At 40.3% G+C, this 26,118-nt stretch overlaps 1 protein-coding gene across 13 annotated transcripts in view; it reads left to right on the top strand.

Annotated features, from left to right (window-relative positions):
* RGS6 (regulator of G protein signaling 6) overlaps positions 1–26,118 on the top strand; it is a 626,535-nt gene that overhangs the window by 32,319 nt on the left and 568,098 nt on the right. For all 13 annotated transcript variants that reach the window (XM_050798808.1, XM_050798809.1, XM_050798805.1 and 10 more), the window contains exon 2: positions 1,095–1,198. In XM_050798808.1, coding sequence (XP_050654765.1) covers positions 1,115–1,198 — 84 coding nt within the window. In that variant the 5' untranslated portion in view covers positions 1,095–1,114. The remainder of the gene's footprint in view (positions 1–1,094; positions 1,199–26,118) is intronic.

Below are 26,118 nucleotides of genomic sequence, written 5' to 3'. Positions count from 1 at the left end.
CAGCTCACTGCAAGCTTCGCCTCCCGGGTTTATGCCATTCTCCTGCCTCAGCCTCCCAAGTAGCTGGAGTAGCTGGGACTACAGGCGCCCGCCACCGCGCCCCGCAAGTTTTTTTTTGTATTTTTTAGTAGAGACGGGGTTTCACCGTGTTAGCCAGGATGGTCTCGATCTCCTGACCTCGTAATCAGCCCGTCTCGGCCTCCCAAAGTGCTGGGATTACAGGCTTCAGCCACAGCGCCCGGCCCCACTAAGCTGTTTTCAACAGTGACTGTATCATTTTACATTCCTACCAGCAATGTTTGAGGATTCTGATTTCCCTATATCCTTGCCAAGACTTACTTGAGGGTTTTTTTTTTTTTTTTTAATTATAATAATCTTAATGGGTATGAAGTGGTATCTCCTTGTGGTCTGGATTTTGATTTCCCTAATAAAATATTCATATTTTAATGCATAGAATTAATCAGAAAATGAGCTTTGGCAAGGTGAGCTCAACAGCAAAATGATTGGCTTCATTTGTCCTCAGGAGGTTATTTAAGACTGCCGCAGCTGGGTGCAGTGGCTCATGCCTGTAATCCCAGCAGTTTGGGAGGCTGAGGCTGGTGCATCACCTGAGGTCAGGAGTTTGTGACCAGCCTGACCAACATGGAGAAACCCCGTCTCTACTAAAAATACAAAAATAGCTGGGCGTGGTGGCACATGCCTGTAATCCCAGCTACTCGGGAGCCTGAGGCAGGAGAATCTCTTGAACCCAGGAGGCGGAGGTTTCAGAGAGCCGGGATCGCACCACTGCACTCCAGCCCTGGCAACAAGAGCAAAACTCTGTCTCAAAAAAAACAACAACAACAACAAAGACTGCCGTATATTCACTCCTGAGGTGTGTGATTCTGAGCTGAAAATCAACAACATGTTGTTTGGGGATTAGAAGAATATTTGTGGATAGTAAGACTACAATCATTCCCTAACTTAAAAAAAAAAATCACGTAATATGTTTTGTGTTCATGGCATCTGCCAAAAGTTTCTTAATTCTTTGCATTTCAAAGCCCTCTTTATATAATTCCTTCATGACTTAATGGTCTATTCATTTATTTTTGCAGTGTGAGTGAAGAGACTCAGGATGGCTCAGGGACCCGGGGATCAAAGAGCAGTGGGGATTGCTGACCCAGAGGAGAGTTCTCCAAACATGATCGTCTACTGCAAAGTAAGGCATCTGGTCAAGTGCCGTGCATGCTGCCCCTGTGGACTGTTGTGTTCTGTGTAGGGTTGACAAAAAGACAAATGTTTTTTTCTGCCTAAACTGCCTTACTGATAGATGCATATTTTCTTCTCACATCCTCTGGTTCTCTAGTTCTAAAATTCAAGGAAGTTCATACTTGAGCGCTTGGCATTTAACACTTGAAAAATATTATGCCATTTAGTTTTCTTTAAACCCAAAGGTTGCCTAAGCAATGCAGATGGGGAAGACACATTCTCCTTCAGTGGAAAGGCCTTAGTGTAAGATGTATGAACTGAAAGTTCTTCAAACTCATAGTATGTACAAAATCTGGGCTGAATGCTGTAGGAGATACAGAGGTATATTTGTATGAGATGATTACAGTTGGTAGGAGACATAAGATGCACACAAATAACTGTTGTAGAGTCTAAATGTTAATTTCCAAAATAGACGTGCAAGTAGTGTGTTATATAATTTCAGAGCAGGAGGCCAGTTCTCCCAGCCTCAGAGGTGAGAATGGGCTTGTGGAAGAATGGTCTTTGAACTCAGTTTTAAAATATGTGCACGATTGCTTTATGTGGAAAGCAGAGAGGAAGAATGTACCAGGTGATAAGATGTTTCAGCAAGGGCACAGAACTGAGGAAAGTAACAGCAACCAGAACTGGTTAGCTTGGGCATAGGATGCATTACAAGGAGTAAACGAAGATAGAATTTTGGGAAGAGAGGCTGGCTGGAGCCAGATGTTAGTGTTGAATTAGGCAATTTAATTGTGAAAAACTTTTGTGCCAAGAGTTGCAAGATTGGGATCTCTTTGGGATGACGACTCTTGCCCCAGTGTGCTGAATGGATGGTTATCAAGATAGAGCGGAGGCTCTAGGAGAGAGAGATTTCTGTGTCTGTGTGAAAGGTAAGGAGGGAAAGGAGAGACTAATTCAACTTGTGAAATCACCTTCAGAATTGAGAGAAACTGATAAGAGGAATTAAAGTCCGGATTAAAAATGACTTGGAAACTGAAGGAATATAGGCGGCAAGTAGGGAGTCAAAGATGACTAGGTTTTTGACCTTGGGTGAATGAAAATCATTAGTGCTATTAATTCAAATTGAGATATTTGGAAAAAGAATACATTTTAAAGGAAGAAAATGGCACTTAAGTTTATTTTAGTACCTGCTGAATTTGACACAATTGCTTCTTATTGTACACCTTTTTAATGTTTGCACGTTTGTGAAAATTTAACCTAACTATCTTGTATGTTAATAAGGAAATAAGTTAATGTTCATTTCACTAACTACTTGAATTTCTGCTCAGTTCTGTGCATTCTGAGAGGCTCTGTGTATTACTTGTATGGGCAATGTGGAACTAGATATTCCTGGATGATCAATATGGTGAATTTTTCTCTTTTCCTTGTAAAAATAGAGTTCTCAAATTATTCTTGCTTTGAGTGTAAAATTCTGTAATTCTTTGCTTTGCAAGAGAATGTCTAGATAACCCATCTATAAGAATGATGCTTATTAAATTGCAGTAAAGAAAAAAATAGATTAATGGGGCTGAGCAATTAGTGAAACATACAGAATAATAGACATTGAGTCATTGTTACTTTCTTAACCCACCCCCATACTGGGAGACCCCGTGCCAGGCTGGTAGGAACATGGGCTTTGGAGTGAGACTTAGGTTAAAATTCCAACTTTACCACTCTTTAGCAATGTGACTGTAAGTTAGTTCTTTAACTTCCATGAGTCATAGTGTTTTCATCTGTAAAAAGAAAAAAAAAAAAAGTAGGAGGAAGGTAATTATGAAGATCACTTTATATAAATTGAATGAGGCATCTTATATCCTATTTAGACCACAGTGTGGTCCATAATGAATATCTCTTTTTCTTTTCATGTTTAGGTCTTGTAGAGATAGTGACACTTAGAAAATAAATGATAAAATCTCTAAATGTTGGTGCTGTTAATAAGTTGTCTAGAGCAAATTTATACAGTGAGTTTTTTTAAGACACAGGAAAACAACAAAAATATTTTTATATTCTTCAGAGGATTACAAATTCATGGATTATTAAAGAATAAGAAATGCAAAGGTCATGTAACCCAACCACCTTTCTACTAGAATGTTTGTATTATGTTTACAGGAAAAAAAAAAACTTCCTGCAGGTTTATGAGAACTTGGTTTTTACTTTTTGGGTGGTAGTAAGGGGCTCTTTTCTGGTTTAATTTAGTAACAAACACGTCAACTGCTGTAGTTCTTTAGAGAAATGACAACTAGTAATGAAAATATATCTTTCATGTGACAAACTTGTATAGAGAGTATATATATGTTCATGTGTATTTGCTATATTAATTACCATAAAAGGGACATTGAATTGGTTCAGTCTGTTAGAAAGAAAGACACACTTATTGCACAGTGTGAGCTCAGACCCTGACACCATTTTAAACCTAGTTAACCTGACTGACTTAAACCATGCTTGTACTTGAACTATGGGATTTTCATATAGTTTTCTTCTCCTGATGCTGTAGGCTGCCCTTTGGCTACAACCAAGAATTTACCTGCTGTAGGACGTTGTCCTCAAGGTATCATCGGTAAAGGTTGGATTTTGAAGCCAGTGGCAATTCAAAGCATTTTCTTTGGAAGTCCTGTAGTGTAATCATTTATTCAAAGTCGTAGCCATAAACCCAAACCTTTCCTTAGATACCCACGACTAAAATTTACATTTAAAAAATTGTGCTTTCATTTTTGTTTTCTTTCTCTTGTTTGTTTGTTTTTTTCTCTTGTTGTCAGACACTTTCAGTGTGAAATTTTTGCTTGGACTGCATTGTGTTGATTCAGATGCTGACATTTAAAAAGCCAAATCTAGAGAAATGAAGCTTTTGGGTAAACTTTCGAGTAATAAGTGGATGATTATGTCTATAATATTGTTGTGACTTTTAAATGACATTTAGGATGGTAACCTCTTGATATATGAGTAATCATGGGTGGGTTTTTAAAGCCCATGCTTTTCAGAACACTCTTCATTTCCTTTTCATGTTTTCATGTCATTAACTGTGACAAGTTGTACTTTCCCAAGGCATGACTTATTTATTGACTTGAACAGACTTTCTAATTTAGTTTTTCATCCTTCATATTCACAGTTTGGATTGGAGGTGTGTATGAAAAATGTATTGGTCACATTAAAAATCTATTTAAAAGAAAACCTTAATTATTCATGAAGACACCCAGACCTGTTAACCTTTTTTATATTCCTGTATCCTTAGGATCCTGAGTTATTGAATTGCCCAGTGTAATGATGATATTTGAACCTAGCTATGCATCACATCATTTAGGATGCTTTATAAAAATGTTAATCCTCAAAGGACCCCCTCTACAAGGTATTTCTATTTAATCGGTCTGAGCTGGGTCCTAGGAATCTGAGTTTCAAGATGTTCTCAGGAGAATCTGATGCCCAACAAAGTTTGAAAAGCACTGACTTAGTCTTTCACAATATCCAGGCATAGTATGTGTTGCAAAGTGATGAGAGAGTTGGTGTTTTGAATTAGATTTTTGATTTCATAATTATTTGTAGATCTCTCAAGACATGGAAGAACCAAGCTCTTGTCATAGGGATTTTAGTAGCTTTTCCTTAGAGATTTTCTAGTCTTATTTTATAGATGAAAGAACTAAAAGTATAGAGAGGGTGAGTAACTTAAGGTTCCTCAGCACTTTCCCATGGAAGCCATGATGGTGTCCAGGGAGCCTGGCCCCTCCAGTCAGTTGCCTTTCTAGCACCCTATGCGACTACCATGTTTTCAATGACAGACTACTATTACCACATTGTTGGAGCTGAGTAGCAATGGGGCACGTTAAATTAATGAAAATAATATGTGACAGGTCTTTGGCTTTCATGCTTATTCTGGGAGAGTTGACTTGGATTAATGTCTCATATTTTTAATGCTGAAGTTTCATTCTACTCTGGTGCTTTTGCTTCTCGGGTAAAGATTTTCTAAAATGTTTACCCTCTTTTATAGGTAAGATGGCTTTTGAGTAAGAGCAAGTTGCTTTCTGATCTTGTTTGGATCTTTGGTGTTAACAATGCCTCTTGACAAAGTTCTTCTAACTAGACTGGTAATTTGATTTGTTTGGGTCAGGAGGCATGGAAGATGTCACACAGAGAGCTGGAGGCTCTGCCTGTCTGGTCCCAGCTCTGTGTGGAGAACTTTATTTTCCCGATTCTACTTCTTGTTTTGTTTTCTACCTTCTTCATTCTTTTCCTCCTTCCTTCTCAATTATGAGATACTTCTAACACAAAAAGAATATATTCAGTGTCCATGTAAGGTAGAAAGAAGAATTAAAAAATGAATTATATGCACTTACCGTTAGCTTAGTAAATAAAATATAATACTTTGGCCTCATTTCCTCTTCTGTAAAGGGAGGAAATTGGTCTAAAAATGTGCCAAATACCTTTCTGCAATGATTTCAAAGTTCCATTCTATAACTTTTTGATCGTTCATAAGTCAGTACACTTCCCTGATATCAAAACAATGTTGTGAGACTATATGCACTTTTAAAGGTCTTTTGAGCTTTTAAAGAAATATTTTAGATAGTTCTAGATAATCTAAATTGGATTGAGATAAAGCCCAATTAAGTCAGGCATTAGAAGAAAAAGTTTTAATTGTAATGATTTAATATTCAACAGTGAAAGTTAGATGACATCTTCTTGGTGGCAACCTGTTTCTTTGTCTTGCTAATAACATTTAAGACATTAATAAAATTATTTTGTAGTACTAATTACATGTTATATACGTAACAGAAGTGGTGTTTAAGTAGCAACACTGTACATTGCCAGTAGCATATAGTGTCATAGATGAAATAGGAGTTTTAGAGGAAGACAAAAAAAGCCAATGTTCTTGTATATCAAAGGGTTAGTTACATAGCCTCCTCATTGATGGCTTCCTTCACCCATTCATTTCTAGTTATCGACTCCTTTTCTGCTGGAATTTGAGTCTAGCCTTTATGTTGCTCTGATACCCCAAGGTCACTCTGCCTAATGATTTAGGGCCCTTGAAGTCCTGGCAGTAGTTGGTTTATGTATACATCCAGAAAGTAAATGTTACACTATTTTAGTTACATTGGCTGTGGTATGCAGCAAGAAGGGAAAGATCTAGCCTGGAGGAATCCAGTGCTATGGAGGAAGCTAGGGACAGGGTGTGGTTTGGAATTCATAGGAGGCAGTGGTAGAAGCCAGCACAGTTGAGAGTCTGGGGACCTGCAGGTCCTGGTGACTAAGGCATGATGAGGATTAGAAACTGTCGAATCAGGAAATACATATTGAGTGTCATTTGTGTGCCATACACTATTAGATGCTAGGAATGCAAGATGAGGACTGAGCCCTGAAGGAGCCCACAGGGCAGCTGGGGAGAGGTGGGGAACTAGACAATTACAGTGTTGGTAGAAGCAACTGAGGGTGTGGGAGGAGGTAGAGGGGTCATGTAGTCCATCCCAGGAGAGGGGATGATGATGTAGAAGACATCCAGAGGATTTGGCACCTTCTTCGATTCTTGAAAGATGACTAGGAATTAACCAGATGGAAAAGGAGAGAGAAGGTGTAGGAGGCAGGACTAGTGCCTGTAAAAGAGCAGATTTGTGATGTCATTCAGGAGACTTTAAGTGGTTGTTATGAAGCCAGGTTTCTGTGATGAAAGTTTGAGGAATAAGGCTAGATAGGTAGATTAGGGCCAGATCACAAAAGACCTTATGTATCCATGCCAAGGAGTTTAGACATTGTAAAAATATCTTCCCTTTGCACCTCCATACCCATGTTCAACTCCTTTGCATGCTGCTCTCTGCCCCAGAGGCTGAGCTGTGAGGACTACATTTACAGGGCTCCTGTGACCTTTGGGTTTCAGTTGGGTTTGGTTAGTAAAAGTCTGGAAAGAGATGGAAGGAAAGGAGAAGAGCAATGTCAGAGAATTTCTTCTCCTGGGTCTCACTCTGCAGAACCTTGCACTGCCATATCCCTCTGCTGAAGTTTGTTGATTTTCGCAAGGCAGACTACTCTCCTCTTCTGGGTCCGAATCCTTTTTGTCTACTCATCCTTTTGGGTCTTGGGGTGGTTCCAGTTTGTATTTGTTATCTGTTGCTGTGTAACGGATTATCTCAAAACTCAATGGCTTAAAAACATTTATTATGTCACAGTTTCTGTGGGTTAGTAATCCAATTGCAGATTTTGTGAGTTCTCCAGCACAGTGTCTTTTAAAAGACTGTAATCAAGATGTTGACTGGGATTGTGGTTTCATCTGAAGTCTCAGCTGGGGAAAAGCCTACTCCCAAACTTACTTGTGTGACTGTTGGCTGGATTCAGTTCCTTAAGGGCTGTTGGAATGGTGGACTCAGTTCTTCGTTGGCTGTTTGCCAGAGGCCAGTCTTAGTTATTTATTACATGTGTCTCTCCATAGTGCAGCTCATAACATGGCATTATTATTATTTTTTTCATCAGAGTGACAACAGGCAGAGAGGGAAGGTGAGTGGTAGGAGTCTTAGTGTTTTATAACCTAATTTTGGACACTTTTTTCTTCTTTTTAAATTATATTTTAAGTTCTAGGGTACATGTGCACAATGTGCAGGTTTGTTACATAGGTATACATGTGCCATGTTGCTTTGCTACACCCATCAACTCGTGATTTACATTAGGTATTTCTCCTAGTGCTGTCCCTCCCCCAGCCCAATTTTGGACATATTATCCCATCCCTTTTGAGAGTAAGAAGTCACTAGGTCCACCCCTAACCCAAGGTGAGGGATTTACACAAGGATGTGAATACCAAGATCCAGAATTCAGAAAATCTTTGTGGGCTATTTTGGAAACCATCTACCACACAGCTCTACTTCTGCTAGCCAGGGGTTTCTAAGTGTTTTTTTTTGTTTGTTTTTTTGTGTTTTTATTTGTTTTGTGTTTTTTTTTTGTTTGTTTTTTAAATAATTTCCCTGTACCCTGGAACTCCTTTAAACTCGGTCCTTTTGGAAATACATTTTTCTTCAATTGTCCTATGTATATCTTCCATTTACCAGTAAGATCCTAACGAATGCAGGTATTATTGCACAAGCAAAGGGAAGCCATTGAGACTCTGCGTTTCTTGTTAAGGGAATTCTTCATGAAATGATTTGAAGCAGGGGAGTCATTTGTTCAAAGTGGAGAATGGGATTTGAAATGGGGAAGTCAATGTGGAGAAGATTCAGTGTGGAGATCGATGGGTGATCGATGTGGAGGGGTTCGGTGTGGAGGGAGAGTGTTGGAGAAGTGGTAGGATTGGAGGTAGGAGGACACTTTAGAGATTATACAGGAATCCAGGTGAGGAAAAATAATGTCCAAATCAGTGGCAGTGGTAATACAGATGGGAAGATGTGTCTGAGAGGTGTTTAGGTGGTTCAAGCAACAGGATTTGGTGACTGAGAAGACGTAGGGAGAATTTGAGAACAATGAGGAGGAATGAGAAGGAGTCTTTTCCCTAGGCTCTATCTGTGAGCTCTCAGAAAGTCTCCCGGGATAAAGTTTTGAAGCAAATACCTGTAGAACTGGATTGCCTTCCCCTCTCTTCCCCATATGTAGATAAATTGAGAGAGCCCAGGAAAGAGTCTATAAATGGACGAGGATATTTGGGTATTTGTTCTGGTTGCCCCACTAGCTCACGTCTGGCCATGCATAAGTTGTTTCTACTTTTTGTTAAGTCTAGCTCTTTAATTTGTGAAGTGAGGGGTTAGCTATGCTAGGTGATCTCTAAAGCATTTTTTAGTTCTAACATTCTAGGTCTTTCGTAATCTAAAATAGAGAAACCCACATTTTATTATTTGTATTATTTCATAGCCTCCTTCACTTTATTTTTAATTTTCTTTAAAAAGTGAACCCAGCCAAAATTTTAAAAACAGGTAAGTCAGAATGTTTAAAACAAATGGTTTTTGGTCTTCAGCACTTAGGGCTTGTTTTTTGTTGTTTTTTTTTCTTCACTCTTTTTTTTTTTTTAACATTAAATAAAATTCCTGGCCAGGTGCAGGGGCTCATGCCTGTAATCCCAACACTTTGGAAGGCCAAGGCAGGCTGATCACCTGAGGTCAGGAGTTCAAGATCAGGTTAGTCAACATGGTGAAACCCTGTCTCTACTAAAAATACAAAAATTAGCCAGGCGTGGTGGCGCATGCCTGTAATCCCAGCTACTTGGGTGGCTGAGGCAGGAGAATCACTTGAGCCTGGGAGGCGGAAGCTACAGTGAGCAGAGATGGCACCACTGCACTCCAGCCTGGGTGACAGAGTAAGACTCTGTCTCAAAATACAATAAAATACAATAAAATATGATACAGTAAAATAAATTCTCAAGGACTAACTTAAGAAAGTGTTCAGGGTAACTAATTTAATTGTTCAGTCTGCATTTTAAGATTCCTTTCATTAAATTTTTTGAAACTTTTTTTATTGCCTTAGGAAAAAACTGTTCTGTTTTCCTTTTCCCCAGGATTAGACTTGCTGGAAGAAAAGCTCCCCCATCACATTTTCTTGGTTGGCAGGAGACAGGCGTGCAGGCAAGTCCCAGACCAGTGGTATCAGTGTCCACAGATGAAAGGGATGATATTTTTAGTGTGAGGAATAGCTCAGTGTGGTTTAGTATGATGCATTTCGATGAGTATAACTTTCTAATTTGAAAAGCCTTTGGTGTGTTTAAGTCTTCGTTTCATCTTTCCAATTTTTCCCCCTCATTTCTTTTCAAGGAGTCTAAGATTTTTCATTTTGGCAGGCAGTTGATCACTCTTGTTATTGATACTCCTTTTCAGTATTCTTACACTATGGAGAACCTGAATGGCTGTAAATTCCCTATTGGCAGGATTTTGAACAAGAAAAAATAAAAGCAAATAGATATCTGTGAAAGAAAAATATATACATTTTAAAATTATTGGAGGATAGAAGGATTACTTTTAAAAATTCTGTTAGTTTGCCAATTCAGATCAAAACAGAAAATGGACACTTTTTTTGATTAGCATTCTCTTTTCTAAAAACTTATTTCAATAAAGTAAAGACTATGCAAAGATATATATATATATATAGATATAGACATACACCCACTCCAAAAGAATAGTGATATCTTTCTGGTAAATAATATCCAAAGTTTGGAAAGAAATCAAATATCCATTGAAAGGAAACTAATTTTAGGGGGATAGGATTCACATTTGGAATGATCTCAGAGTTAGTTAACTGGATTTCTGTTCTGGTCAACCTAATAATTGTCTTGAAAGGGAGATGGCTACTGACATTCTGGGATATGGTTAGGGAGAATGTTCTTTATTTTTAAAACCCTACAAGATTTTTTGATTTTTTAAAAATAAAATGTTTTGTCTTGTTTGTTAAATATGATGGTTATGTAGGTTTACTCAAAAGTGATTTTTTTCATTGTTCTTTATTGTTTTCTGCATCTCTGTGCTTACATCTGAAATAATTTTTAGTATTTTCTTTAGTGCAGGTCTGCTGAAGATAAATTCTCTCAGTTTTTGTTTGTCTAAAATATTTTTGGGTCAGGCACTTTGGCTTATGCCTGTAATCCCAGCACTTGGGAGGCCAAGGCAGGAAGATCACTTGGCCCAAGAGTTTGAGGCCAGTCTGTGCAACATAGGGAGACAACGTCTCTACAAAAAGAAAGAAAGAAAAAAAATTAGCTATGCATGTTAGTGCATGCCTGTAGTCCCAGCTACTCAGGAGGTGGAGGTGGGAGAATCACTTGAGCCTGGGAGGTCAAGGCTGCAGTGAGCCATGATTGTGCCACCTCACTCTAGCCTGGGCAACAGAGTGAGGCATGGTTTCAAAGAAAAAAAGAAAGTCTTTGTTTCATCTTCATTTTGTGAAGGGTGTTTTTTCTAGATTTAGAATTCTAGATTGTCAGTTATTTTATTTATCATAACTGTCATTGTCTCTTGGCTTTCATTGTTTCTCTTGGGCAGTTAGCTGTAAGTTTTATTATTCCTCCTTCAAATGTAATCTGTTTTTTCCTTTGGCTGCTTTTAAGATTTATTTCACTTTGGTTTTAGCAGTTTTATTATGAGGTGTGATTTTCTTTTTAATTTATTCTTGTTAGAGCTTATAAGACTTCTTTTTTATTTGATTGGTGCTTGGGGATTCTGTTTTTTTTTCTTTTTTTGATGGAGTCTTGCTCTGTCACCCAGGCTGGAGTACAGTGGCATGATCTCGGCTCACTGCAACCTCTGCCTCCTGGGTTCAGGTGATTCTTCTGCTTCAGCCTCCCGGTAGCTGGGACTACAGGTGTGCACCACCACGGCCAGCTAATTTTTGTATTTTTAGTACAGTCGAGGTTTCACCATGTTGGCCAGGATGGTCTTGATCTCTTGAACTTGTGATCCACCTGCCTCGGCCTCCCAAAGTGCTGGGATTACAGGTGTGAGCCACCACGCCCAGCTGTGCTTGGGAGTTTTTAACCATTAACTTTTCAAATATTGTTTACGCCTAGTTTTCTCTTTTCTCTCTTCTTGGGATTGTGTTCATATGTTATGACATTTTTTTTCCTCTATATATAGAAATATATTTCTTCATATATTTCTTATGCTCTTTTCTGTATTTTTTATTCCTTTGCCATTTTGTGCTTCAACATGGATATTTTCTACTGACTTATCCTCCAGTTCACTAATTCTCTCTTCACTATATTAGTAATCTGTGGTTAAAGCCAATCCATTGAATTTGTAACCTTAGTTATTGATTTTTAAGTTCTGAAATTTTCATTTAATTTCTTTTTATAGTTTCTAGTTTTCTGATAAACTTCTCTATTTTGTCATTTAATTCCTAAACATATTAATCATAATTGTTTCAAAGTCCATATCCGATACTTTAAAGTCTTTATCACTTGCTGAACTGTTTCTGCTAACCTTTTATTTATTTCTTTTTTTTTTCTGTTTATTTTTTATTAAGTTCTGGGCATTATACAAATAATATAGAAGTCATTTATGGCTCTAGGACAATGTTATGTTACTTCTGAGAGAACTGAACTATTTTTTTCTTTTATGTCAGTCAAAATAGGAATGGATTACCTTAATCAAGTCAGACACAAAGATTACTTGTAGCTGGACTTCAGTTCTTGTTAGGGCTAGATATATTTCTAGATCACCTTTACTCTCTGTAGGGAGCCCTTCTGGTTCCAACCAAAACCCTGGGTGCCCTCCTCCTTGGAGGACTCTGACCTCTAATTTTTGTCCCTTAAACTCTGTGACACTGCTAAAAGCTCTGTTCAGCTTCTTGATCATGCCTTTTGTTTAAGGAATTGACAATGCCCTTGAGAGAAACAGGCAGCTCCAATTGCTGGGCTCATCTTCTTAGTTTTCTTCTTTCAGGTCATGGCCTCACAAATTCTTACTGTCTTGATTGCTTTCTAATGCCTTCAAACATGTTTGACAGAATGTTTTTCAGCATTTCTAGTTGCTGTCAGCAGGAGGGTGATCCTGAAATATCTAGTTAGCCATTGCCAGAAGTAGAACCCCATAACATTAGCCCTGAGAGAAGACGGATCCATCTTTTATAGTCTTGGTTTGCTCTTAAAATGTTTTAGAAAAGACATATCCTGAGTGTCTTAGTGGGCTAGGGTGATGGTGGTAGAGGTGAAGAAAAGTGAAACTTCCAGTATATTTAAAAAGTAGAATTAACCTGTGATTAGTTTTCGATGGAGATGAGAGAGGAGGATTGAAGGCTAATGGTCAGGATCTGGCCTGGGCATCTGGATGTTCAGTCACTAGGATCAGTGGTTGGGGGAGGGACACTGGAGCCTAAAGTCATCACAGTAGCAGAATGACATTCACCACAACCTAGTTATGTAAAACCCTAGACAGAGGGAATAAATGCAGGCAAATACCGCTAAATATGAAGTGAACCCAAAAAGAAGCTTTACCTGGAGGAAACCTTACCTGACTCCAGAAACCTTTTTGGTTTAGAAAACAGGAAGCAGCTTGTATCTGTCAGTATGACACTTTTGAACATTTCTGTATTAGTTTCCTAAGGTGCTGTAACAAAGCCCCACAAACTGTGTGGCTTAAGACAACAGGAATCTATTCTGTCACAGTTCAGGAGGATGGAACTCTGAAATTAAGGCATGGGCAGGGCTATGCTCCATTTGAAGGCTTAAGGGAGGTCCCCTTTCTTGCCTCTTCCTGGCTTTCTGTGGCTGCTGGAGATCCTTGGTGTTCCTTGGCTTGCAGCGGCATCACCTTGGTCTTCGCCTTTGTCCTACCTCACCTTCCTCATGTGCCTACCTCTGTGTTTCACATGGCTTTATAAGGACACTAGTTGTGGGATTTAGGCCTACATCCCCCTACACCCAATTGATTGTGACCTCATCTTAATGAATTACATCCGAAAGACCCTAATTTCCAAATGAACTTACATACACAAGTCCCAGGGTTTAGGACTACAAAATATCTTTTTGACAGACACAACTCAGTCCACAACAATTTCTAGTTTATCATTGCGTGAAGCTTAGGACTCTTTGCAAAGATCAAATGAACAAGTAGTGTACTTACTGAGTTGTTGCTTCTGACAAAGCACTGTGTGGGGAATAAAAAGTAGCATAGCACACAGTCTCTGTCCTAGACAACTTTACCATCCAACTGGGGAGACCAAGAGTGATGCAGAACTCAGGAGGAAAATAAGCTTTGGTTGGCCACCTACTATGTACCAGATACTGCAGTGGGTGCTGTACATATATTGAGCCATTTAATCATCAGAATAGCTTACTGGGTAAGTGGTGTTCACCCTATATTACAGATAAGGGAACTGAGTGTCAGAAGGAGTAAATAACTAGTATTAAGTGGTGCTATCAGGATTTGAATCTAGATTTGCTGTATTCTGAAGTCTGTGGTTTGGGGGAAGAAACTGAATTATGTTTTTTTTTAAAAAAGACTTAAAGCTGTTTGAAATTAACCATAAGAGAGTTATTGTGAGAGCTGGGTATGGTGGCATGCATCTGTAGTCCCAGCTACTGAGGAGGCTGAGATGGGAGGACTCCTTAAGCCCAGGAGTTTGAGACCAGCCCGTGCAATACAGTGAGATCCTGTCTCAAAACAAACAAACAAACAAGCAAACAAACGAAAAAGTGGGTGTGGACAAGGAAGGCTTATTGAGGAAGAAGAAATTTGAAGAGAAATAATCTGAACTGTATTTGTAAGACAGGGTGGGAGTTGGCCGGTGGAAAAGAGCCAAAAACTGATTCCAGGTAATGGGAGCTACGTGAACCAAGGCAAGGTGATAGAAAATATCAGATGTATTTAGGAGAAAACATATTTTATAATACTACATATAAGATATGTGCTTTATGTAATTATAGCCTCATTCTTCATATGGAGACCTTGAAGCAAGAAAACAAACATTTTTAGCTCTGTAGCTCACATGGTAAGGTATTGGCAAAGCTGAACCTTCTGCCAATTAATTTTTTTCCATTCCTCTTCAGAAATAATCATTTTCCATTTAAAAAGTAATAATTCAATTTCGAAAGAATCAAAGCATAAAGTAGAGAAAAAAACTCACATATTCCTATCATGCAAATATGACTAAAGTTAACATTTTGGTCTGTTCCTCCCAGTCTCTGAATTTGTATCAGTAGTATACATAACACATTAACCTAGAGGGTAATCATAGTGTATGTGCTATTTTATGCTTCTCTACCATAGCCTAAGCACTAATCTGTGCCGTAACATGTCATCATTATCATAGTTTTATTTATTTATTTATATATTTATATATTTATTTATTTATATATTTTTGAGATGGAGTCTTGCTCTGTCACCAGGCTGGAGTACAGTGGTGCAATCTTGGCTCACTGCAACCACCGCCTCCTGGGTTCAAGTGATTCTCCTGCCTCAGCTTCCCGAGTACCTAGGACTACAGGCATGCACCACCATGCCCAGCTAATTTTTGTATTTTTAGTAGAGACGGGGTTTCAGCATGTTGGCCAGAATGGTCTTGATCTCTTGACCTCGTGATCCGCCCACCTTGGCCTCCCAAAGTGCGGGGATTACAGACGTGAGCCACCGTACCTGGCTATCATAGTTTTAAAGGTTGAATAATATTCTAAGTAGATAATGTACAATAATTTACTTATTTAGAGTTTGTTATTAATAGCAAATTTAAAAATTCCTAGGTCAAAATGTGTGACCTGTGTTACAACTCCTATTATATATATGATTTTCTGGAAGGTCAATATTGATTTCAGCATTATATATAGACTGGGTTTCTCTGGGTGGTTGTAAAAGGTCTATGTCATTGAACTACAGAAAGAGGGTGAGGGGATTTCTAACAATTAGAGCCAGTGTTTTCTTCACCTCTAAACCACACCCCCATCCTAGTGTCCGCCTGGCTTTGCAACACCACCCTTATCCTGAGAGCTTCATTGACGCCGGGGGATATTTAGAAATTTTCAACTTGGAACCCTTCCAAGACATTTGCTATTTTATTCTCTATTTGTTTTTCTTAAGCAACTGACTAAATAAGAATAACATTTCAACCTCTTTCCACTCCCCCCAGCATTTTTTCCTGCCTGTACCACCTCTGCCTACAGTTTAACCATGGGGGTGCTTCTTATAGTTTAAAGCTAAATACAAAAGCACAGTTCTGAGAAGCAGCCAAGTTCTGCAGCCAAGTTTGAAGAATAAAACTTTAAAACAGCTCTTCTGTCACACACTTGAGAGGGGAGGCAGGCTTTGCTATAAATAAGTCACATTCCATTTCTATCTCATCCTTTGCAGTCCTCTTGGGTAATGCTTTTTGTATATGACTACAGTGTTCTCGAACTGCCCACTCACCCCTTTCAACCTTCCATTTTATGCCTCACTTTATTTAAATGTTCAGTAGTTTTGGAGTTTAGGGGCCCTGCATGAAAGAGGAGTAGACCTTTCCTTTCATTCTTCAGGCTTAGATGTAATGAGGTTCAGTGGCTAACTTATTAGAAACTGCACTTTCTCTTTGTCTGTAACATTTTCAGCAGCTGCCTGGATTAGTTTCCTGTTGCTGCCATAACAAATTGCCACAAATGTAATGGCTTAAAACAGGGCCAGGCATAGTGGTGCATGCCTGTAATTCTAGCACTTTGGGAGGCTGAGATGGGCAGATTGCTTAAGCTCAGGAGTTCAAGACTGCCTGGCCAACATGGCGAGACCCCATCTCTATTAAAAAAAAAATACAAAAATTTTCTGGGTGTGGTGGCACGCACCTGTAATCTCAACTACTCAGGAGGCTGAGGTGGGAGGATCACCTGAGCCTGGGGAGGTCAAGGCTGCAGTGAACCATGATCATGCCACTGCACTCCAGCCTGGGTGACAGAGTGAGACCCTGTCTCAAAAAACAAAAAACCCAGAAACCCCACAGATGCATTTTCTTATAGTTCTGGAGATCAGGAGTGTAAAATGATCTGGCAGAGCTGCATGCCCTCAGGGGGCTGTAGGAGAATTCATTTCCTCCCCTTTTCCAGCTTTTAGAGGCTACCTACATTCCCTAAGTCATAGCCCCACATCACTCCCACTTCTGCTCTTGGCATCATATTTCCTTCTCCGACTCTGACCCTCTTTTCTCTCTCTTATAGGACCCCCTGTGATTACGTAGAGCCCACACACATAATCCAGGGGTACCTCCCAATCTCAGAGTCCTTAACTTAGTCCCACCTGCAGAGTCTCTTTTGCCAAGTCAAGTAACAGGTTTGTGGGATTAGGGTGTGGACATCTTTGGAGGGCTGTTATTCTACTTATCACACTGTCTTAGAAAAGGAAAGGAAAACAATTTTGGAATTTTTGTCTTTTTCATAGCTAGGGAGGGGGTATGCTGAAGTTTTGTTTTTCCTTTCTGTATTCGTGATGGTTGATATGTGGCAATCTACACTAAGTCTGAGATGTCTGTTTGTATTGGCCGAAGTTCATTGGAGGGCAGAAAAGAGGAGAGTTTCAGAGACTGGCAGTGAAGATGGGAGGGTGGCTTAGTTAAAGACCTTCACGCCTTGCTCACTGGGTGCTCCCGTTAGACCCCACTCGGGGCACAAACAAGCCCGTGCCATCGAGAAGTGACTGAGCAGATACATTCAAAATGAATAAAGGAATATCTCATTCACTGTAGTCCCATCCAGTGTGAATTCCTTATAGGACTATTTGTCTCCGATCACTTAATATATTTTTTTATTTTTTGAGACAGAATCTCACTCTGTTCCCCAGGCTGGAGTATAGTGGTGTGATCTCGGCTCACTCAGCCTTGACCACTGGGGCTTGATCCTCCCATCTCAGCCTCCCCATAGCTGGGACTACAGGCATGCACCACCATACCTGGCTAATTTTTAAACTTTTTTTGTAGAGACAGGGTCTCACTGTGCTGCCCTGGCTGGGCTTGAACTCCTGGGCTCAAGTATATCCGCCCACCTCAGCATCCCAACATGCTGAGATTACAGGTGTGAGCCACCACGTTTGTCTATATTTTTAAAAATATTAATTATGATACTAAATAATACAGTGAATAAATAACCTTCTCATGGCTGTCCAGCTGGCACAGTAGAAGACTTTATGTGTTTTTTTCAAACGATGAAAGTGCTGGCAAAGCGCACTTCCCTGAGCTTGAGAGACATGTGCCAATCTGCTTGTTGACTCTGCCAAGGCCTCTCTTTCCATCATTTTCCATGTTCTGGTCAGGAGTTGTGATATATAGTGGCTGACAAAAGGTGCACAAGTGATAGTTGGTGGCCAGTCTGCCAGGGAAGAGTCTGACCCTGGGTAGTAATGTGATTCAAGGTAGATGGGCCCCTTGGAGGAGCTAGTCAAGGAAACAGATGATAAAGTGTAACTGTTAGTGAGTGAGCACGGAGTGAGCATTTTCTTTCTGAAGGGAGTTATTACTTCATTGCGTTGCTGGGAAGGAGGGGTCAGCAGTTGAAACAAAAGCCTCCCGTGGCTGATGACATGTTACAACTTTAGGATCGTTGTCAGCAAACAGCTTGCCCTTGGGCCTGATCTGTCCCCAGCCTTTGATCCCTTGACCCTCAGGATGGTTTCTACATTTTGCAATGGTTGAAAAACTTTAAAAGAGAAGCCATATTTTGTGATATGTGAACGTTATGTGAAATTCAAATTTCAGTGTCTGTATATCAAGTTTTATTGAAACACAGCCACATCATTTGTTTATGAATTATCTATGGCTTTTTTTTGAGCTACCACGGAGGAGTTGAGTGGTTGTGACAGAGACTGTCCGTATGACCGGTGAAGCCTAAAATATTTACTAACTAGCTTTTTACAGAGAAGTTTGCAGCTTCTGTTTTAGGAGATTTGAAAGAGACTGAAAAAGCATCCGCAAATGTCCTTGTTGGGACAATATTTCCATAGGAACCAAGACCCAGTGATTCCATGTGGTGCTGATTTATTTCCAGGAACCCATGGAGGGTCTAACTGGGGAGGGGGTATACAAGATAAGTTAGAAACCAGTGCACATTCCTGTACTACAAAAAACATACGAGATCTGCCATTCACCCCTCAAATAATATGATTTCTTTACTGAGGGGTCACATAATTTATGCCAGTACATAATTGATGAGATTTTTGTTTGTTTTCTAAATAAAAAACGGGCATATTGAGCTGCTGGAAGTGTTGAGTTGGGTGTTCTGAAATATCCCACTAGGATATTCCACTTATGGCTGGCTACCTCCATCTCAGATGCAATGTCCAAATGGCTGTCATTTCTGCAGGACCCACTTTGTGCCAGGCATTGGGCCAGTGCTTTGGGCACGTGAATTGCTCACACTTACAGCACTGCTGTAAAGTCATTGTGATTCCCATGCTGCATGTGAAGAAAGGAGCTTACACTGGGTAAACCCATGCCTGGGGCTCCCCCGTAAGTGGGAATCCCGAGTTGCAGGTCAGTCTATCTCTTCTTCACAGAGCATGCTCTCTTCACAAGACCTGGAAGGAACAAGACAACCACCTGGGGAGCTGCTTACTTCTGATCTTTCCTCTGGGATGCCAGGGCTATCACAACCTCATAGGCAAGATGCTCTAATCACTGAGTTATGGTGTTCAGTGATAATATCGACTTCCATTTTTATAATTTCTTCTAGCACTCTGCATCCTGCATGTTATATTTGTCAAAGGCCTCTGAAAAACATAAGGCAGACATATCTATCTCTGCTTTGTAAATGAGGAAACTGAAGCTCAGAGGTAAGGAGGCCTGTCTAGGCTCAACCAGCTTTTAGTGGTAGAGCCAGACCTCCTGACCTGGGGTCTGGTGCCTGTACACTACTTCCCATGGGCCAGGCCTACAGGAATAGAGCTGCATCACTCACATTTACCTTAGCAGAGGCTGTGATAGACTGTAAGCCGTATGGTTAGTAAGTTTATCAGTGAACCTCAGGTCATCAGCTGACCTCCAGAGACCAATTTCACATTGTAGTCTCTGTAAATTGTTTCACAGTTTACAGTCGTGACTCTGCTGAATGCAGTGTACCTTTCTCTTCCCTGTTACCACATCCATTGCTTGAGTTTCAGTCCCATCTTAGTCCATTTTGTGTTGCTATAAAGGAGTACCAGACACTGGGTATAAAGAAAAGAGATTATTTAGCTCACAGTTCTGCAGGTGTATAAGAAGCATGGCACCAGCATCAACATGTCAGAGAAGGTCAAAGGGGAAGTAAGTACGTGTGAAGAGACACCATACCCAAAGGGCATCCTGGCTTTATATAGTAATAAACCAACCTCATCCCATCTCGCCTGAGTGAGAACAGCAGCACAGCACTAAGTCATTCATGAGGGATCTACGCCCATAACTCAAACGTTTCCACCTAGGCCCCACCTTCTGACACCACCACAGTGGGGAGCAAATTTCAACATGAGATTTGGTGGGGACCGAAAAACCCCATATCCAAACCATAGCAAGCCCCAAACCAAACCAAAAGCAGATCCCCATTCATGGTTCCCCTTCCCACATGGTACCGAATGAGAAAGGGCTGAAGTCATGTGTTCTGCTCAGAAAAAGGCTGAGAAGTTATTGGGAAACACATCTTCAAGTGTTTGTCTCCTTTGGGACATGGGAATATGTTATTAACCAGGACAGCTGCTCACAGCTGCACAGGGATGTATTAAAACAGCTCGTTTAAGGCAAATTTTAAGTAATGGAGAGGATCATTCCTGGACACAATTTCACAAGCATTCTGTCTTGGTTTTACCCCAATCTCTGCATGTTCCTTCTTAGTCTTCATTCCTGGGGCAGCTTCCTCTGCCCACCTCATGAAACTTTGGCTCCTTCTCTTCTGTATGCTGTTCAAGGGCCATGTTCTCCTCTCTGCATGCCGAGTTGAGGATCCCCAAATTGCTATCCTCTCTCCAAACTCCAAATGCCTATATCCAGCGGCCAAAAAGGCATCTCATTTGAATCTGCCTCACTTACCACAAACATAACAGATAGAACATAGCTTATTTCTTGCCCTCCCAAAACTGTTTTCCCTCTGAGCTTCAGTGCTTGGTGTAGCATCCTCCACACAGTTAGCATCTGAGGCAAAACCTGAACCTGATTCTCCTTGACAGGCATTATCACTCACCACTCTATGCCCTATGAAAATGACAGGCCATGTGAATCCAATGCCATGTAAATCCAATGCCATGTAAAAAAAGATAACATTTTCTGTTTGTCTCCCTAGGGTATTATAAATGCTTGGCACCAAGTAGGTGATAAATAAATGTGAAGGACAGACCTGTTGATTAAGCATTTCTGAGACATACCCTTTATCTGTCTCAGATGAGATTCTCTGCCACATAGCTTATCCTTATATTAGGTGGATTGTGTAACTCTGAGGTTCAAACATTGGTTATTGCCTCTAAACCTTGCACAGTTATTTATCTCGGAACTATTGAGTTTGGTGGCTGTCCCCATCATGTAACAATTCTGCTATTACATTCCCTTGCTTGTTTTCTTCCTTCCCTCTCTCCTCATCTTCCGCATTCCTATCTGTGAGAGAGGATGAGAAAAACAGACAAGAAGACAAATCCATATTTCTCTCACCAATGAAAAATACCTTTCCATTCTGTTTTTAGCATTAAATGTGGTATTTGCCCTCTGTGTCTCAATTAAAACAGGTTATTTCCTTCTTAGTTCATTCCTTTTATATATTTTTTCTTGTTTCAGAAACGGTTCAAGTTAATTGTAAAAGAAAAATTCAGAAATTATAGATAAGCCCAAAGAAATAAATAAAATATGTAACAACCCTCTGCTCAGAGAGTTGTGGTTAACTTTTGAAGTACCTACTTCCATACTTTTTAAAAATGTACATATTTTAACAGAAATAGAGACTTACTTGCTGTTGGGAAACTTCTTGTCATTTAATAGATTAAGAATATTTTCTTGTGACAGTCAGTATTCCTCTAGACCAGCAATTGGATCACTTTGTTTAAAGGGCCACATAGTAACTGTTTTAGGCTTTGTGGGACTTACTATCTCTTTCAACTAATCAACTCTGCTGTTATAAGTGCAGAAGCATTCACAGAAAGTGTGTAAATGAATGGACATGGCTGTGTTCTAATAAAACTTTATGAAAACAGGCAATGAGCTAGATTTGGCCCATGGGCTGGGCTGTAGTTTGTCTATGCTCTGTGCTTGTCTAGAATATGTTTTCTCGCTCTGTCACCCAGGCTGGAGTGCAGTGGCGTGATCTAGGCTTACTGCAACCTCTACCTCCTGGGTTCAAGGGATTCTCCTGCCTTAGCCTCCTGAATAGCTGGGACTATAGGACTGCACCGCCATGCTTGGCTAATTTTTTTGTATTTTTAGTATAGACAGAGTTTCGCCATGTCGGCCAGACTGGTCTCAAACTCCTGACCTCAAATGATCCTACCACCTTGGCCTCCCAAAGTGTTGGGATTACAGGCGTGAGCCATCACACTCCACTAGAATGTCATTTTTAATGCCTAAATAGTGTTCTATTTTATTGATATATCATTATTTACTTAACCAGTCAGAGTAATAGCTAACATTGTTTGAGGCCTTACTGTGTGCTTGCAACATTGCTGCGTTTGTTCTATTTGCATTCTCACTTATACCTGCCCACAGCGCTGTGCAGTGTAGGTATTATTCTTTCTATTTAACAGATGAGGGAACTTGGATAAAGAACAAGTAGGTAATTTGCCTAAGGTTAGATGGTTAGTAAATAGAAAACTCAAAATTTAAATTTGTTTGATTTTTAGAGGCCATGCTCTTAACTACTCATTATGTTTTTATACACATTAGTAATTATTTGCTTGGATAAATTCCTAGCTTTAGAATAACACATGCATTTTAAGGTTTTGATATTGGTTGTCAGGTTGATATATATGGCCAAGTCATATTTCTCGAGTAGTATATAGCAGGGCTGTGTTTCTACACCCTTATCTATAACAAGGACTCTTTTGACTCTTTGCTGCTTTAATAGGTAAAACAAGCTTCATCTTTTTTTTATCTTAGGCATATTGTCCTCTATATTTCTTCTAAGGTGAGTGTCTCGTGCATATTCTTTCCCCATTGTTCAATAAGAGCATTTGTCTTCTCTATTAATTTGTTGGAGCCTTTTATGTAAGGGACTTCTGTGGTTTTTAAGTTGATGCTACATGATGTGTTATGAACATGACCTTTTACTTTAAGGAGATGTTGTCTTTACAATTGAAGAGAATTAAATGGAAAAGTATTTAGTTTTAACACAGCATCAGTTAGACTCCTGGAATTGAAAAAATTCCCAGAAACTGTAAGGTAAGAGAGAACTTATTCCTGTTGGGGAACTTGTCCCTTTAGTTTCTATCTCTTAAGTACTGGAATTTGTGTTCTTTCATTGGAACTATTGCTTTGCTGTGGCCATGGCAACATGTCTTAGCTGCCATGAACAGCACACACTTTGACAAAATATTTTTTTAGAGAGTAGCTTTTAGATGGAATTCATTATCCAAAGTATTCATGGAGTCTAGATGAATTAATGGATGGTAGACCCATATTTTTATAATAATGACAGTAATAATAATGAAATGAATAGTTACTATCTATTGATCCCTTACTGTATTCCAGCCACAATGCTGTGTTTTATATTATTTCATTTGATCTTCATGATAATCTTATGTCGTAGATATTGTTGTTATTCCTACTTTACACATAAAGAAATTAACAGAAAAGTTCAGTGGCTTGCTCTGGCTTATACAGCTGGCGAGTAGTGGAGTTTGACCTTGACCTTAACCTTGATTTTCTACTGCCTGAGTCTTACAGGTTTATTATAGCCTTTAGGGTATATACTGAATTCAACAGCGGTAGCATGAATGGCAAATCTTGATGCCATCTAGAGTCTAAGATGGTGCTAGCATCCATGGGCCACAGTGAGTCTGACCCAGAATTTCATAACTCATATTATTATGAAATCAGAGTTCTGAAGCTTATTGGATTAGAAGAGCACGAGGGGGTAGATGCCCCAATATATTCTAATTTCTCTTGAGGACCACCAAATTGGCAGAGCGTCTCTGATGGGGAAAAGGAAGAGTCAGAAGGCATCTTAGCCTCTAGGACAGAAGAGCCATTTTTATTGGCCACAAAAGTTACCCCTAGTTGCCTACAAATTTATATCTGAACTCCTTATCCTGCCAATTCAGGGTTCTACAAACTGACGCCAAACTGTAGTTTAGTCTTCTATCACATGACTACATTATACATACCTGATTATCTGGGCAAACAGACCTGATCCAAACACAGTTTGTACTTTCCTTTTCTTTGTTTAGCCTGTTCCGTCTACTTGGGGTGTCTTTGATTTCTCCAACCCCAGTCTCCTGCTGTTAGAATTCAGGGCCTCCCTCAATACCAGAGTTAAGTACTACCTAACGAAGAATTTTTTATTTTTACAGACAAAAGCAATTTCTCTCCTCCTATTTGATTCTTATGGTTATTTACGTTACTCTCAAGTCGATCATAACCTTTTTATTTGTGGGATAGTTTCTCCCTGTAGGACTTGCCTGATTCCTCGAATACAGTACTTTTCCAAAGCTAAACGATGACATGCCTTAATCTTGTTCTTAGGGATTCTGACTCTGAGAGACATGAAACCACTGTTTAGAGTCTTGTTGTGGATTGAATTGTGTCCCCCTCCACCCAGTCCATATGTTGACATCCTATCCCCCTGTGTCTCAGAATGTGACCTTATTTTGAAATATGATTGTTGCAGATGTAATTAGTGAAGATGAGGTCGTACAGAAGTAGGGTGGACTCCTAATCCAGTTTGACCATCACACGGAACTATGGGTGTGCACACACGGAGAACATTGTGTAAAGATTGGAGTGATGCTGTCAGAAGCCAAGGAACTACCAGAAGCTAGAAGAGAGGCCTGAACACACCCTTCCCCAGAGCCTTCAGAGGGAGCATGGCCCTGCCAACACCTAGGTCCCAGACTTCCAGCCTCCAGAACTGTGGGACAATACATTTCTTTTGTTGAAGCCACTCAGTTGGTGGTACTTTGTTGCTGTGGCCCCAGGAAAGTACCACAAGCCTGAGGTTTTCACCATCCTTACAACTAGCAAGACGTGATGTTTTAGACGACCCTGTCCTATGTGGAATTGGGGCTGAGGTGGGCTGGCCTGATCACAGAGTCACCAAAGAGCCACCTCTCTTATCTGTACTCCTGAGTTCTCACAGCCTCTGGGCGTCCTCAGCACCAGCAACTCAGCATGTCAAAACTGAACATCCTTCCTCTCCAAACGCCTTCTCCCTCATAAGCCCATCTAAATTATGGTTACCGTGTTCCTCTCAGTCCCTCTGGAATTCTTCCCTTTTCTCATCCCCAAGTTTTAAAAAAATCTGGAATTCTACCTTCTTCTGGAAAATAAGGAAGATCTGGCAACACCAGGCCTTTGTTACTGCATGGCCATAATTGGCCAGACGGATGGGCTACCCCTGAACATAGAGAATGTGTCCTGGGTCCTGTTTGACATCACATGCCAGGCCCTGTGGGCATTGGAGCCTGGCCCCTGGCAGGGTGGAAGTGATTGCCTCTCCCTCACAGGGACATAAGTGGAAAGCTTCAGATCATTCTCTGAGTCAAGCTGCCTGGTTTATGTCCTGCTGTGTCGCTTACTGGCTGGGGCAGCCACGGGGAGTTTCCTTAATCTCCCTGTGCTTCCGCTTCCCAGTCTGTAAATGGAGATAATAATGGCGCTTGCCTCATGGGGGTATTGAGAGAATTAAATGATTCAGTGCACATCAAGAGATTGGAACCTGACACATAGCAGGTGCACCAGAAATGTTCACTTGTATTCTTATGCAGTCAAGAAAATCTTGTCACCCTTTATCTAAACTGCTCTATTATTTTTCACAAAGCAGGGCATATTTACTTCTTGGTTTTACTTTGCTGCTCTCCATCCCCCACCAGCTTCACACACATTAAGAAAATGTGGCCGTAGTTTATACACAAAGATTCAGGGCTGGCCTAGCAGGGAGTTTGGATAAAGCTCCCGGGATCTCACTTGGTGGAGCTCCTGGGCCCCTCCTGGCTGCCGAGTCCGCTGTGCTTTCTGCCTTCTGTGTTGTTTTGGTTCCAGTGACCAAGGGCACAGCTTGGGGACTGGCCTCCCGAGGCCTTCCGAGTCGCCGGGGGATCCTTCTAATTAGATACACTGTTGGGCATGCAGGTATATATCCTGCAGGCAAGAAGGGCTGCTGGAATAGTTGCTTAGCATGAAATCTAGGCAGCAAGTCAGGTGTTCTTTAGAAGTGTGTTTTCTGTGTGTGATTTGGGACGCTGACAAAGCCCAGACAAACCTCCCCACACCAATTGTTTCCCCCAGCTGTATTCCCCTTATTGGGCCACTCCTAAGCAGTGCTGATGACTTATTTAGCTAATATTTGTTGACTGAATTTTTATTAATCAATAGAGATTTATTAAGTAAATGGAGCATCATTCAGAC

This window comes from Macaca thibetana, chromosome 7, assembly GCF_024542745.1.
Source record: "Macaca thibetana thibetana isolate TM-01 chromosome 7, ASM2454274v1, whole genome shotgun sequence".
In the NCBI taxonomy this organism is placed as follows: domain Eukaryota; kingdom Metazoa; phylum Chordata; class Mammalia; order Primates; family Cercopithecidae; genus Macaca; species Macaca thibetana.
This window is presented reverse-complemented; position numbering and strand designations above follow the sequence as displayed.